The sequence below is a fragment of the Chiloscyllium punctatum genome, chromosome 32 (genome assembly GCF_047496795.1).
Source record: "Chiloscyllium punctatum isolate Juve2018m chromosome 32, sChiPun1.3, whole genome shotgun sequence".
NCBI lineage: Eukaryota > Metazoa > Chordata > Chondrichthyes > Orectolobiformes > Hemiscylliidae > Chiloscyllium > Chiloscyllium punctatum.
Window position 1 is genome coordinate 67,105,427 of NC_092770.1, and position 14,870 is coordinate 67,120,296.

Below are 14,870 nucleotides of genomic sequence, written 5' to 3' on the forward strand. Positions count from 1 at the left end.
AGTGAATAGCCAAAGGTCTGTTTCACAAACTAGAGTTGTCCAGAACAAGAGGGCATTGGTTGAAAGTGAGAAGGGAAAGATTTAAAAGAGACCTAAGGGGCAACCTTTTCACGCAGAGGGTAGGGAGTATATGGAATGAGCTGCCAAGGGAGATACTGAAAGCTGATACAATTACAACATTTAAAAGGCATCTGGGTGAGTGCATAAATAGGAAAGGTTTAGAGGGATCTGGACTATATGCTGGCAAATGGAGCTAGATTAGTTTAGGATATCTGCTCAGCGCAGACGAGTTGGACTGAAGGGGTTGTTTCTGTACTGTAAGTCCCTATGGCTAGAAAATGTAAAAAAAAATCCAATTTACAACCAAACTGCTTTTTAATATTGTTTAAATACAACTGACAGCTCCAGTCACATTCAACTAATGTAATTTAAATTTGTAGACGAGCATATAGCTTTTTTTTTAGAAATAATTGTTGAGGTGCCAATCAGTATCAGAAGAATCCTTAAATAAAATGATGTTACGCAGCGGAGTGCCAGCTACAATGACAGATCAAACTGTGTTTTGTTGTTCTAATTATATTTTAGCTGTTGATCTTAGTAGGCCACAGAAGAAATTGCGTTAATTTAAGATTAAACATAATGGTGTGATTGACAAATAACAGTAAATAGACTATTATTTTGTACCAGAAAAAGATTATTCCAACTGGTTGATGAAACATGTATATATTGGAAGGAAAGATTTATCTACAATAATGGGGATTTTACGTCAATCAGGTCCCATAAAGCAGTGATGATGCATTTTGTCCTTTGGAAACCCAAGAGTGATAACAATATGCAGGTAATTTTAGAGTGAATGCTAAAGGGAAAGTGATTTCAAAGTAAATAGTAATACTTACTGTAGCTAGTAAACAACAACTTAACCTTGTTTAGATTATATAACAGATGTTTTAAAGAGAGTTGAGAATGGAAACCACATTAGACTTGTTACTTTTATTAATTTAATAAACTCTCAAACCACGGCAATTTGAGAATACTATTGGTTTCAAAGCCTAATTAATGCTTTCATTACACTTAACATTTTCACATTTTTATATATATAAATCCCAATCAAATTGGAATTGCATTATGATTCTCTGTTTTAAAGTTTTAAAACAAAAATATGAAGTTATCTTTGACTGTGGCAGACAGACGTAGACCACACAACAATTCTTGTATCCCTCTCTAGGGAATACTGAAATTAAGAGTGCTGTTCAAAAGTGAAGAGGTTTATGAACTTTGTGCAGTATGTGTGGTCTGAAACTTTTTTTCTTATCTAGTAATTCATATGTAATATTACATGTGGAATTATAACTTGCACATATCAGTGATAAAACTGTATGTTTATTCTACTGAATGAGTTTAAGTAAATTGGATCATTTATTTCAGCGTGATCTAGGTATACTTATTGGGCTAAATATCCAAGATCAATCCTTCTTTCCCTATTGCCTGGAATGAGCCTTTATCCAGGTAGCATCTCTGTGCTTTTTGGCAGGTCCAAAAATAAGAGAACCTTTGTTACTGTATTACACTTACTGGATAGATCACAGGCCTTCTCATAATCTTAACAGAAAGTTAGACTCACGTTCAGACTCTACAATACAAAAGATTTATAGAGTCATAGAGATTAACCAGTAAAATGGATGATTGAAGAAGTAATGCAAACTATAAATTTAAAGTGGTTATATTAATAAAAATTATTCATGCTTGGAATATGCAACATAAGTCACTTCTGCATTTCACCAGGATGTAAAATCTCAATGTGCCTGAAGTAACCTTATGTAGAAATATTTGCTGATGATAATTGTATGCTGCTTGGCGATTTTGAGTTCCTCTAATGACTTCAGATTGCACTATTTTCAATTTGAATAGCAACAAAAAAGGCATTCTGAAAATATTGCTTGCTTGTTTTTCAATTATATTCCCTTCAATAATGAATTTTTCATTTAAAAAAACACATTTTAATATGTTCATGTAAGAAGTTTAAAGCTAACCAGTAATATCTTGGATGGCAGACATACCAAAGTCCTGTCATGATTGGATAATTTAATTATAAATTCCATCTTTCTTCAGTCTTTCAGGTACAACCAACAATAACCACTTTAGTTTCATAGACCTTATAATGCAGCAATGTAAGAAAAATGAAAAGAGATTTGAAATATGAAAGATTTCATATGCTTTTCACTAGTAAGGCCTTGAATTTTAAGGAGCATTGTAATCCGAAATGAACACTCAAATGCATCTCCCTTTGGGTAAACATTTACCATATACAGTGTTTTAGCTTGAGTACTATATAAAATTACATCGTTGTATGAATTTTTTTTGTAAAAGCTGTGACAATTCCAAAAACTATCCAATTAAATTATTTTGAACTAAAATCAGGCTTGTTACTCTTAATTTTAAACCTTTTCACTTTGACTTACAGGTTTATAGACAAGACTGTGAGACCTTTGGCATGGTTGTTCAGATGCTCATTGACAAAGACCCGTCACTGGAAACTACAGTACAGTTCTCACTAAGAGAAAATTTGCGTGAGATAGGAGAACGTTGCATTGATGAACTGAGAAACTTCATCGCACAATATGATTCAACTCCTGGAGAGTATGCAAAGAACTTGTAATTCCACATTTTGAATCTTTGACAAATTGCATTTGTTTCCAAGCCCATTTTCTAACAATCGTAACCATTAATTAACATGTCTTTTGTTCTGAACTTAGCCACAGAAGCGAAGCAACTCTGTTTATTGTTTAAGTATATTTAAATGTATACTTCAAGTTGACATTGCAAAATCACACTGACATATATGATGGGCAATAAAGTAAGTCTATATTGACCTCAACAGTACATTCTTTACATAACGATATCTGTAATTATAAGTACATTTCTGAGATCAATATAGGTTGAATTTGAAAACACTTCTTGGTGTAAAAGAACCATATAGAATATCTCCAACAGAAAAGTTGGCAATATCCATGCTTAGGATCTACAGTAGTGTCTTGTTTTGACTGTTTGAGAGATTTTTGCCACCAGCCCAGCTAGGAAAATAAAGTTTGAGAAAATATGGTGGTTAACGTTTTTTGTACCTGGGTACTGAAAGGAAAAGAAAAATGTGACTTTGTGTCCTCTGATGATTGATTGAATGTCATTTGTAACTACTGTGGTTATGAGTTGGACAGAGTAACCAGTTTTGTGTTGTGGAACAACAACGGAGAGACAATTTTTGGCATTTGTAACTTGAACTGGAGAAGGCCAAACCAGGATTCTTATTTTTAATTATATTCACTCCTGTTAAAGAATATATGTGTATGTGCCAAGTGCAGCAAAATTACATTTGAGGAGGATGCCTTCAACTGCCAAATGATCTGTGACTCTTCCTCTCCAGGGTTGTACATGAAGGATAGACATTTGGGTGGGAAGCATGAGAGCAGTTAGTGTTCATAGGCAGACAAACTAGTCAATGCTTAGAAGGAGAGAAAAAAATCCTTGTGTTAAGGCTATTAATAGGGCTGAATTCTAGAGTATTCCCTTAAGTGAACTCTTTTTATTTTTATATTGGAAACTATGCTATTCTTCATGATTTGTTAATTATTTTGTGTTGGCTTACTCCATTAATTAAAAAAAATAGTTTATGTAATATTAGCCAGATAATACCAAATAATCTGTCTTTCAAAATGTGGACTCTGTTGTACAGAAGAACCCTCTTCTATGTTGGAAAATCCAACCTGAAAGTCAGAAGGCCAACTATAGCAATAGAAATTCCATTTTTCTGCACTTACAATTTTCTAAGTTCATCATCAATGTTATATATTAGATTTCTACACTGAAGAGGCTTTTATTTGTAATTAAATGTATTAGTATTTTGTATAAATGATCAGTTGTTTATAACCAGATTCTGCTTTCATGACTGAAGTGACAGTAAGATTATTGTAGGAGCATAGATCAGCCTTGATGCACATAGTGATAAAGAAACATGAAAAGTTTTAGTGTTCAGACTTGAGTCATTGTTAAAGCCAGAACACTCTGACAGCATAATGTTTTTCTATCTTTTATGTGCTATGGTGTATAAAACATCATAATTGTTTCAAAATGTATTCAAGAAGTTAAGTGGTTGTTGGAGTGTTCAAATCATTCTGTCAACAGTGGAATTTATTTTATAAACTGGTTTGGTTGCTGGAATGAAAGTCCTCCATTTTGTAATCTGTAGATGTCCTTTGTAAAATAAATTTACACAGCAACTTCTTACTGTGTGGTGTCCACATCATAATACTGATATAACTTAGCACAAGGTGACCACTCAGAAGCGGGCAGTCTTTTTCTGAGCTGAAAAATGTGTTGCTGGAAAAGCGCAGTAGGTCAGGCAGCATTCAAGGAGCAGGAGAATCGACGTTTCGGGCATAAGCCCTTCTTTCCTGAAGAAGGGCTTATGCCCGAAACATCAATTCTCCTGCTTCTGCTCCTTGGATGCTGCGCTTTTCCAGCAACACATTTTTCAGCTCTGATCTCCAGCCTCTACAGTCCTCACTTTCTCCTTGTCTTTTTCTGAGACTGAGTTGAGAACACATTCTTGAAGGAGAAGGAGCTTTCCTCTTTGTGTTACTTGTTTATGACTGTTCATGTTTGATACTTCTAAGCCATTTTCTTAACTTTTTTTGTTTGTCAGTGATGCTTTGCCATTACCTTACACACTCATGGAACAGTGCAAGGAGGCAGAACTCATGTATGCCTCTACTGGAACAAGAATCAAAGCTGCACTGTTGCTTTTATTCTGAATCACTTGCGATTTAGACAACTGAACTAAACAGCCCACTATCCTGGTAGCGAAATGTAAAAATTTAACAACTTCCAATTTTCTAAGTTCATCATCAATGTTACCTATTGGATTTCTATACTGAAGAGGCTTTTATTTTTCTTCCCCACACTACCGCCTGACAGCGGTAGTGCTTATTTTACCCCTGCACCCATGTCGTGTGTGTGCAGGTTTATCTCCTGGTTATATTTTTTTTCCCTTTTACCCCCCACACTACCGCCTAACTGCGGTAGTGCTTATATTTTTGAAGAGGCTTTTATTTGTGATTAGAAGTGTTGGTATGTTGTGATGTTTTGTTTTTGTCAACAGAAATGTTGACTCAATTAGTTAACTGATCAGTTGGAGCCCCAGTAGAGGTGTCATAATTGAGCTTTTTACCTCTGACCAGAGGGAGGAAAAGTCAGTTCAAGTTCCCATTTCTGATGCATATCTAGCAATCGATATAGAAATGCGCAAGTCAGCATTAGGACAAGATCTCAGCAGTCATGATACTTCCTTTAATTAAACAGCTTCACTTTTTTGGCTGACTGATTAAGCACAGTCCCTTAGAGGGTTGCAAATACTCGTGACATCCAAATACAACAAGAGTCAATATTTTCAGATGAGAATTAAAATTAATGTTAGCTTTATGTCAGGATACAAATATTTTATCACAAAGTAAGACATTAACACAAATATTTAATTTTGGCTGGATAATCAGATTAGCCATTAAAAAAATTCAGCTAAGTTATCTGTTTCCTATGTAAGATCATAACAGTGTGAAACCACTGAGCACTTATATGTAAATCTAAACCAAGCATAGAAAATACAAAACTTAGCAAGTCCTACCAGAGTCAAAACATTAGCACTGTTTCTACAAAGATGCTGCCAGACATGCTGAGTTTCTCCAGCATTTTGTTTGTTTCAGATTTCTAGCATCTATAGTATTTTGCTTTCGTTACTTATTAGTTAATGTTATTCTATTATTGTAGTATACTCCAGCTTTTTGAAAATGTTCAGTGACTTTTTCAGTGAATTGTACCAACTGCACGGAACTATACAAGAATATTGGGGGCTTGGCAATTTTTTTTAACAAGTATTTTATCCTTTCGCTTCATGGCATGTTCTTGCCACTTTGCCCAATGGCACTGGCAGAAAAATCGCATTCTGGATCACAAAATTGAAGTACCAATTTGCCAATACTTGGACAAGCATGTTAATTTATTATGTTTAATTGTGTCATGTCAGATGGATCTATATACACCAATAAAAGAAATTAAGCCCAATATTTGGAGTTTCAAAGTGAGATGAATATTTGTTTTATATGTGGAACAAGCTTCTGTCATTATACTGTCTCGCATTTAACAGTGTCCCCTCCTGTCTGTGGTGTTGCCATTTGTCTGTTTTGGCTTCTGGCCTCAATCCTGTAACATGGAGTTTCCTTTTCTTTGGACTCAGGAGCATCAATTTTCCTGAGGTGCTGTGATAAACCTGAGACTTCGAACTGGATTTGTCATGTCCCTGGAAGGTGCGTGTTTAGCAGGGTGTCACATAAAATGGGTTCGATGGCCAATTCATTGCCTTCCCATCCAACTCCAAGGTATCCTGTAATAACAAGAGTGGGTGCCAAAATCAACAACTCTCATCATATTTAATTAGTTAAAGATAAATTGAATTTATTAAATATTATGCTGCCAATGCCATAATATGGTTAGTGTGGGCAGCCAATTTTGAAACATTGGGTAGCTCTTTTCATATTGGATGTCTTTCTAAATGGTGACGCAATCCTTTTCTCCTGTTGGACTTTAACACCCAATCGTCTGCACCCCTTATGCTCTTCTGCTTAAGCTTTCCCCAGTAAATGCCCACAATCCAACCTGGGTCCAGGAAACAGTTGTGGCCATCACTGTGGGATTACTTCCAATTCCAGCAGTGCCGTCTACCATGGTGTCCTAAAGATGTACAGTGGTCCAACTCAACCACACCAACCAGACATTCTAAATTAATTTAGTCCCATTTGCCAGCACTTGGCCCATATCCCTCAACCTTTCCTCTTCTTATATTCATGCTGATGCCTTTTAAATGTAATCCACCACTTCCACTAGCAGCTCATTCCATACACACACCACCCTTTGCATGAACAAGTTGCCCCTTGGGTCCCTTTTAAATCTTTTCCCCTCTTCCCCCTAAACCTACACCCTCTTGCTCTAGATTCCCCCAATCTAGGGAAAAGACCTTGTCTATTTATCCTATCCATTCCCCTCATGATTTATAAACCTCTATAAGGTCACCCCTCATCCTGTGACGCTCCAAGAAAAACAGCTGAAACCTCTTCCTATATTTCAAACCCTCCAACTCTGGCAACATCCTTGTAAATCTTTTCTGAACCTTTTTATATTTCACAATATCCTTCCTATAGGAGGGAGAGCAGAATTGCACACAATATTCCAAAAGTGGCCTAAACAGTGTCCTGTATGGCTGCAATATGACCTCCCAACTCCTATAGTCAATGTTCTGACTAATAAAGGAAAGCATACTACACACTGCCTTCACTATCCTATCTACCAGCAACTCTACTTTCAAGGAAATATGAACCTGGACTCCAATGTCTCTTTGTTCAGCAACACTCTCTCGGACCTTACTATTAAGTGTATATAAAAGTCCTGCCCTGATTTACTTTTCCAAAATGCAGCACCTCACATTTATCTAAATTAAACTCCATCTGCCATTCCTTGGCCAATTGGCCCATCTGATCAAAATCCCGTTATACTCTGCGGTAACCTCCTTCACGTCCACTACCCCTCCGATTTTGGTGTTGTCTGTAAACTTACTCTCTTTGGAGCTGCCAGCCAGAGGCCACCCATTTCAGAGGTAACCCCTGAGAAGCAAAATACCTACTTGGCACAAATGTAGCCTAACAGCTGCAGGGCAGCCTCCTTATCTGTCAATATTACTTTATGCTTGGACTAGCGGTCCACAGCAATATTAAAACCTGCCTACAGACCTTTTGCTTGGAGTGAAACTCCCATTTCAAGTGACATTTTTATCTAGTGATTACCATAGAGTACAGCACGGAAACAAGATCCTTCGGTCCAACTCGTCGACACTGACCAAACATCCTAAATTAATCTAGTCCCCTTTGCCAGCATTTGGTCCATATCCCTCTAAACCCTTCCTATTCATGTACCCATCCAGATGCATTTTAAACATTGTAATTGTACTAGCCTCCACCACTACTTCTGGCTGCTCGACCTTAAAACTTCAATTTTTGAACAAGTAGCAATTCCTCAGAATGTAGTTATTCTAGAGCACAGTCCTGAGAAAACCTCTGGTCTCATTGGTAGAATTAGCCATTAACTTAGCATTTTTTGGGGGATTTCAAATAATCTGTTTAGCTGATCAGGACCCCAAAATTTTCCTTTAAAATGTTTCATTAACCTTTCTTGCATGTGCCTATATCATTTACAGGTGATGTTTGAGTAACTACATGGAAAAGACTTATCTAATTGTCCACACTGGTTATATGATCTCAAAGCCAAATAAGCACAAAGGACTCAGTATAATTTATACATGCCAATCTGAAAAAGTGGTAAAACCTGACCACCTGCTTATAAAAGCTGACAATCCAAGAATGACTTTGATTATAATCCTGTGATATTTGAAACTAATAGTTATATAGACTTGTAACTTAAGTTGTGTATACACCCAATATTGTTTTTCTTGTAATGGAAGATAAAATATTACTTGTAGGTGAAAGACTGAAGAGGAAAAAGCAAATGGCATAAAACCCCTCCTTATCAATAGGAAGATTGGATCCACAAGATTTGCTTCTCAAGTTTAATTCTAAACCAAACATTTTGGTTAATTTCAGGCATATTTATTTTCTGTATTTTTAAATCTTTTTTAAAAAAGTGACATTTTAACATTCATCCACCAGACAGTATCCCTAGCCAAAGGATTTCTTCAGTAATTTCATATATCCAGCTCCCTGCCCCAGTTATGAGATTTTAAGAACCCATTTTAGTATCCTACAATCTAGAGACAATCCATTGTCTAGGGTCATACTGAGGGAATGCTGCATTGTAGAAAGTGCTGTCTTTGTGAAACTGAAGTCTTGACTGTGTTATCAAGTGGCTTTAAGATTATCCTTTGACATTTTGAAAACAGCAGAAAGGTTCTCCTTAGAGTCATAGCCAATATTTATCTCTAAACATCAGTAAAATAAATGAGCAATGGGTTGAAATGTGCACAAATATGCAAGATTGAAAAATATCTGAATCTCTAAGACAAGAAAAGGTTTCCAATTTCATCTTAAGTTTTCAATGGTGAGCTCCAAATCTTAGTAATAAGAAACAAAACCTTATTTCTTTGCATTTGCATCTTGTTATGAGCAAATTTTACCTTATTTCTAAGCAGCTTGCAATTTTGCTGTCCTTGCCCCAAGACCACTTGGCAACAATTCCTGACTCTAAAGTTGGAGCAATGACCTGGTGGATGTAGCTCGTCACTTGCTTCCCCCAGTCATTTGTTTTATGATCCTTCCACTAACATGTCACTGAATACTGCAATGTCTGCAGCCATCCTTTGTTTATGGAAGTTTGCTTTGGAGAAACATGAGCCTCACCACCTTATTGTGGTTGATCTCAAACTGTCATGATAGCATGATAACAGGTGTATTTTGTTTTTTTTAAGAGAGATTTTAAGACAGGGGTGTCGAGCTGTCTATTAAAATCCCTTAAAGTAAACAGATTGTGAGGCCTTTTTTTTGTTGCCAAGTGGTCTTGGGGCAAAGACAGCAAAATTGCAAGCTGCTTAGAAATGAGGTAAAATTTGCTCTTAACAAGATGCAAATGCAAACGATGGAAGCAGCCTGAAAGGATGGGGTTAAGCTCCCACAGAATCGGGATTTTGAGTTTTAGTTTTTCAGTAGCAGTTGCTGGATCTTAAAGCTGGGTGGAAGTTGCAGTTTTCTCTTTTCTCTCTCTCTCTCTTTCTCTTGATATTTTTTATACTCCTGGTTGTTTAGTAGTTATAAATAATCCATTATTCTGTTAAATATTTTAGTTGCTATGCCAATTTCTTATTTCTTTTGTTGTATTTTAACTATAGTATATGAATAAAGTGTGTTTTACTTCAAATCTGGTCGTTTGACCAATCACATTGCATCCAGGACACATGCGCTTTGCACACCAAGTTATTGGGCTTGGTCTGGTCCATAATTTTAATGCAAAATGCAGGACTTCACTTCTGCACTTTGGAGGTTACAGACATCTTACACTTCAATGCTCCTGCTGGGCTGCTTTGCACTCAGGGGCATGCACCCAACACATGCATCTGCAAAGGGTGGATTTTACTGATTTTTTAACTTGCTTTGTTAGTGCTCACTCATTTCACACTTACTTGGAAACTTGTTGCATCTGTGACTTGCATTGGTGCTTGGTATAGACAGAAGAAGATACTACTTGTCTTGGTTGGCAGCAAGTGGACAATGGGAGGTGGATACATTGCTGTATGGCACCCTGCTTTGCCAGTGGCTCATGCAAATACATTGAGTTGCTGCATAAACCACTTCTATGTATTTGCTTCAACAAAGTGGCCATTTGTGAAAGTCAAAGGGGATCAATCCTTAGTTGAATCAAGGGGACCTCCATTAGTCAGAGGTTTACTTGATTGTAATACGAGAAGTTAGCCAAGGCCTGTCCAATGCTATCAGTGGATCACTGCCTTTGGTCCTCTATTGGTCTTGTTGGTCAAGTCCCACCACAGAGTCATAGAGATGTGCAACACGGAAACAGACCCTTCGGTCCAACTCGTGCATGCCAAACAGGTATCCTAACCTAATCTAGTCCCGTTTGCCAGTACTTGGCACAACCCCCTCTAAACCCTTCCTATTCATGTACCCATCCAGATGCCTTTTAAATGCTGTAATTGTACCAGCCTCCATTACCTCCTCAGGCAGCTCACTCCATTCACGCAATACCTTCTGCAAATTACCCCTTGGGACCCTTTTAAATCTTTCCCCTCTCACCCTGAACCTATGCCCTCTAGTTCTGGACTCACCCACCCCAGGGAAATGACCTTGTCTGTTATTCGATCCATACCCCTCTGCAACGACACCTCCAACCTTTGTGTCGCCTGCAAACTTGCTGACCCATCCTTCAATCCCCTCATCCAAATTACAAACAGTAGAGGCCCAAGGACAGAGCCCTGTGGTACACTATTCACCACAGACTTCCAGGCAGAATATTTTCCTTCTACTACCACTCGCTGTCTTCTGTTGGCCAGCCAATTCTGTATCCAGATAGCTACGTTCCCCTGTATCCCATTCCTCCTGACCTTCTGAACGAGCCTACCAAGGGGAACCTTATCAAATGCCTTGCTGAAGTCCATATACACCACATCCACAGCTCGACCCTCGTCAACGTTTCTAGTCACATCCTCAAAGAACTCTATAAGGTTTGTGAGGCATGACCTGCCCCTCACAAAGCGGTGTTGACTGCATTTAATCAAGCCATGCTCTTCCAGATGGTCATAAATCCTATCCCTCAGAATCCTTTCTAATACCTTGCAGATGACAGACATGAGATGTACTGGTCTGTAATTGCTGGGGATTTCCCTAATTCCTTGCTTGAAGAGAGGAATTACATTTGCCTCTCTCCAGTCCTCAGGTATGACTCCAGTGGAGAGCGAGGATGCAAAGATCTTCGCAAGTGGCGAAGCAATTGCATTTCTCGTTTCCCAAAGCAGCCAAGGACAAATCTGGTCCGGGCCTGGCGACTTGTCAATCTTAATGTTTGACAAAATTTCAGCACATCAGCTTCTTCTATCTCTATCCATTCCAGCATGCACACCTGCTCTTCAAAGGTTTCATTCACTACAAAGTTCGTTTCTTTCATAAAGACAGAAGCAAAAAACTCATTTAGGGCTCCCCTACCTCCTCAGACTCCACACAAATTCCTTATGCTATCCCTGATCGGCCTTACTCTTTCTTTGACCATTCTCTTATTCCTCACATAAGTGTAAAATGCCTTTGTGTTCTCCCTAATCCGTTCTGCAAAGCCTTTCTCGTGCCCCCTCCTGGCTCTCCTCAGACCATTTTTGATCTCCTCCCTTGCCTGCCTGTAATCCTCTAGAGTTGAGCTTGACCCTAGCTTCCTCCACCTTATGTAAGCTACCTCTTTTCTTTTGACAAGAAGCTCCACGACTCTCGTCATCCAAGGTTCCTTTATCTTACCACTTCTTGCCTGTCTCAGAGGGACATATTTATTCATCACTTGCAACAACTGTTCCTTAAACAGTGTCCACATGTCTATAGTGCCTTTACCATGGAACAATTGCTCCCAATCCATGCTTCCTAACTCATGTCTAATCGCATCATAGTTTCCCCTTCCCCAATTAAATATCCTCCCATTTTGCCTAATCCTCTCCTTCTCCATAGCTATGTAGAATGTGAGTAGTTGTGGTCACTATCACCAAAATGCTCTCCCACCACAAGATCTGATACTTGCCTCAGCTCGTTTCCGAGCACGAAGTCTAGAATGGCCTCTCCCCTTGTTGGCCTGTCAATGTAAATACCCATTCCCATCAGAACAGTGAGGCAGAGTTTGATTTTAAGTGGAACATTGGATGACTGCACGCCCTTGTGAAACTACTCCCTCCAGAGTGTGCATGAGCGAATGATCATGTCGTGATTCACATGAGGTGGTCTAAAGTGGATGGCAGGCCCTGTCACAGTGACCTTTGGCCTCATTGCTCTCCTCACTAAAATCTAACAACTTGGCCACAGTTTTGAACTCAAGTATAAAAAGATCCCTGAAAACTACTGTTATCTGGTATATTTATCAAAGATGAGCAATGCTTCACCAACACATTGCTACATCTTGACCTTCCAAGCTCATCACTGAATACTCTACTGATCCCATCTTTTACGAACAGAGATACTTCTTTTTGATTTCCATTCTGCCTCATCTCCAAAATGTCAGAGTCCCTGAATGTTCAGTGCCCAGCCTTTGTCATTTGCAAGTACATATCTGTGATAGCTGTCAGATCATAGTCAATTAGTGTATTGCAACAATTCTACACTTATCAGAGCGCGGGTAGGGCCAATCAAGGATAGTGGAGGGAACCTGTGACTAGAGTCTGAAGAGTTGGGAAGGCCCTAAGTGATTTTCTTGCTTCAGTATTCACTAGAGTGAGGAATCTTGTTGATAGTGAGAACATCGTGGGCCAGGTTAATAGGCTTGAATAGATAGATATTAAGAAGGTGGATTTGTGGGACATTCTGGGAAGCAGCAAGATAGATAAGTCCCAAGGGCCAGACTAGATATATCCAAGGTTACTACAGGAAGTGAGGAATGAGATTGCTGCACCTCGGGAATGATCTTTGCATCCTCACTCTCCACGGGAGTAGTACTAGATGATTGGAGGGAGGTGAATGTTGTTCCTCTGTTCAAGAAAGGGAATAGGGAAATCCCTGGGAATTACAGACCAGTCAGTCTTACAACTGTGGTAAGCAAGGTACTGGAAAGGATTTTTAGAGATAGATTTAAGACTGAAAAAACATTGTTTGATTAAAGATAATCAGCATGGCTTTGTGAGGGGCAGGTCATGCATCCCAAAGTTCTTGTTGAGTTCTTTGAGGATGTGATGAGACAGGTGATGAAAGTCAAGCAGTGAATGTGGTGTATATGGATTTCAGTAAGGCATTTGATAAGGCTCCCCATAGTAGGCTCATTCAGAAAGTTAGGAGGTATGGGATACAGGGGAATTTGGCTGTCTGGATACAGAATTGGCTGGCTGAAAGAAGACAGCGAGTGTAGCGGATGGAAAGTATTCAGCCTGGAGGTCAGTGATTAGTGGTGTCTCATAGAGATCTGTTCTTGGGCCTTTGCTCTTTGTGACTTTCATAAGGAGTGGAAGGGTGGGTTAGTAAGTTTGCCATTGACACAAAGGTTGGTGATGTAGATAGTGTCAAGGGCTGTTGCAGGCTGCAAGACATTGGTAGGATGTAGAGCTGGGCTGAGAAGTAGCAGATGGAGTTCAATCTGGACAAATGTGAAGTGATTCATTTTGAAAGGTCAAATTTGAATGCTGAATACAGGGATAAAGACAGAATTCTTGGCAGTGTAGAGGAACAGCAGGACCTTGGGGTCCACGTACATAGATTCCTTAAAGTTGCCACCCAAGTTGATAGGGTTGTTAAGAAGGCGTGTAGTGTTTTGGCTTTCATTAACAGGGGGATTGAGTTTAAGAGCTGCAGCTGTATAAAACCCTGGTTAGACCACACTTGGAATATTGTGTCCAGTTCATTATAGGAAGGATGTAGATGCTTTAGAGAGGGTACAGAGGAGATTTACCAGGACAGTGTCTGGATGGGAGGTCTTGCCTTACGAAGAGAGGTTGAGTGGGCTAGGGCTTTTCACACTGGAGAGAAGAAGGAAAAGAGGTACCTTGATAGAGGTGTACGAGGTAATGAGTTGAGAAGTAAGTTAGCTCGCTGAGCTGGAAGATTTGTTTTTAAACACTTTGTCACCATACTAGGTAACATCATCCGGTGAAATGCTGGTGGTATGTCCTGCCTCTCTATTTATAGGTTTTGGTTTGTTAAGGTGGGTGATGTCATTTCCGGTTCATTTTTTCAAGGGCCGATAGATAGGATCTAAATCGATGTGTTCTGGTTAGAATGCCATGCCTCTAAGAATTCTTGTGCGTGTCTTTGTTTCACCTATCCTAAGGTAATAAGGCATAAATAGATAGCCAGAGACTTTTCCCCAGGGCAGAAATGGCTGTCACGAGAGATCATAATTTTAAGGTGATTGGAGAAAGGTATAGGGGAGATGTCAAAGATAGGTTCTTTACTTGGAGAGTGGTGGGTGCGTGGAATGCACTGCCAGCGGTGGTAGTAGATTCAGTGACATTAGGAACATTTAAGCAACTGCTTGCCAAGCACATGGATGGCAGTAAATTGAGGGGTGCGTAGGTTAGGTTGATCTTAGATTAAGATGAATGCTTGGCACAACATGGTGGGTTGAAGGGCCTGTACTGTGCT

At 39.0% G+C, this 14,870-nt stretch overlaps 1 protein-coding gene across 6 annotated transcripts in view; it reads left to right on the forward strand.

The window, feature by feature from the left end:
* pphln1 (periphilin 1) overlaps positions 1 to 4,278 on the forward strand; it is a 150,496-nt gene extending 146,218 nt beyond the window's left edge. For all 6 annotated transcript variants that reach the window (XM_072552595.1, XM_072552596.1, XM_072552598.1 and 3 more), the window contains one exon: positions 2,462 to 4,278. In XM_072552595.1, coding sequence (XP_072408696.1) covers positions 2,462 to 2,656 — 195 coding nt within the window. In that variant the 3' untranslated portion in view covers positions 2,657 to 4,278. The remainder of the gene's footprint in view (positions 1 to 2,461) is intronic.
* The last annotated feature ends 10,592 nt before the right edge of the window (positions 4,279 to 14,870 follow it).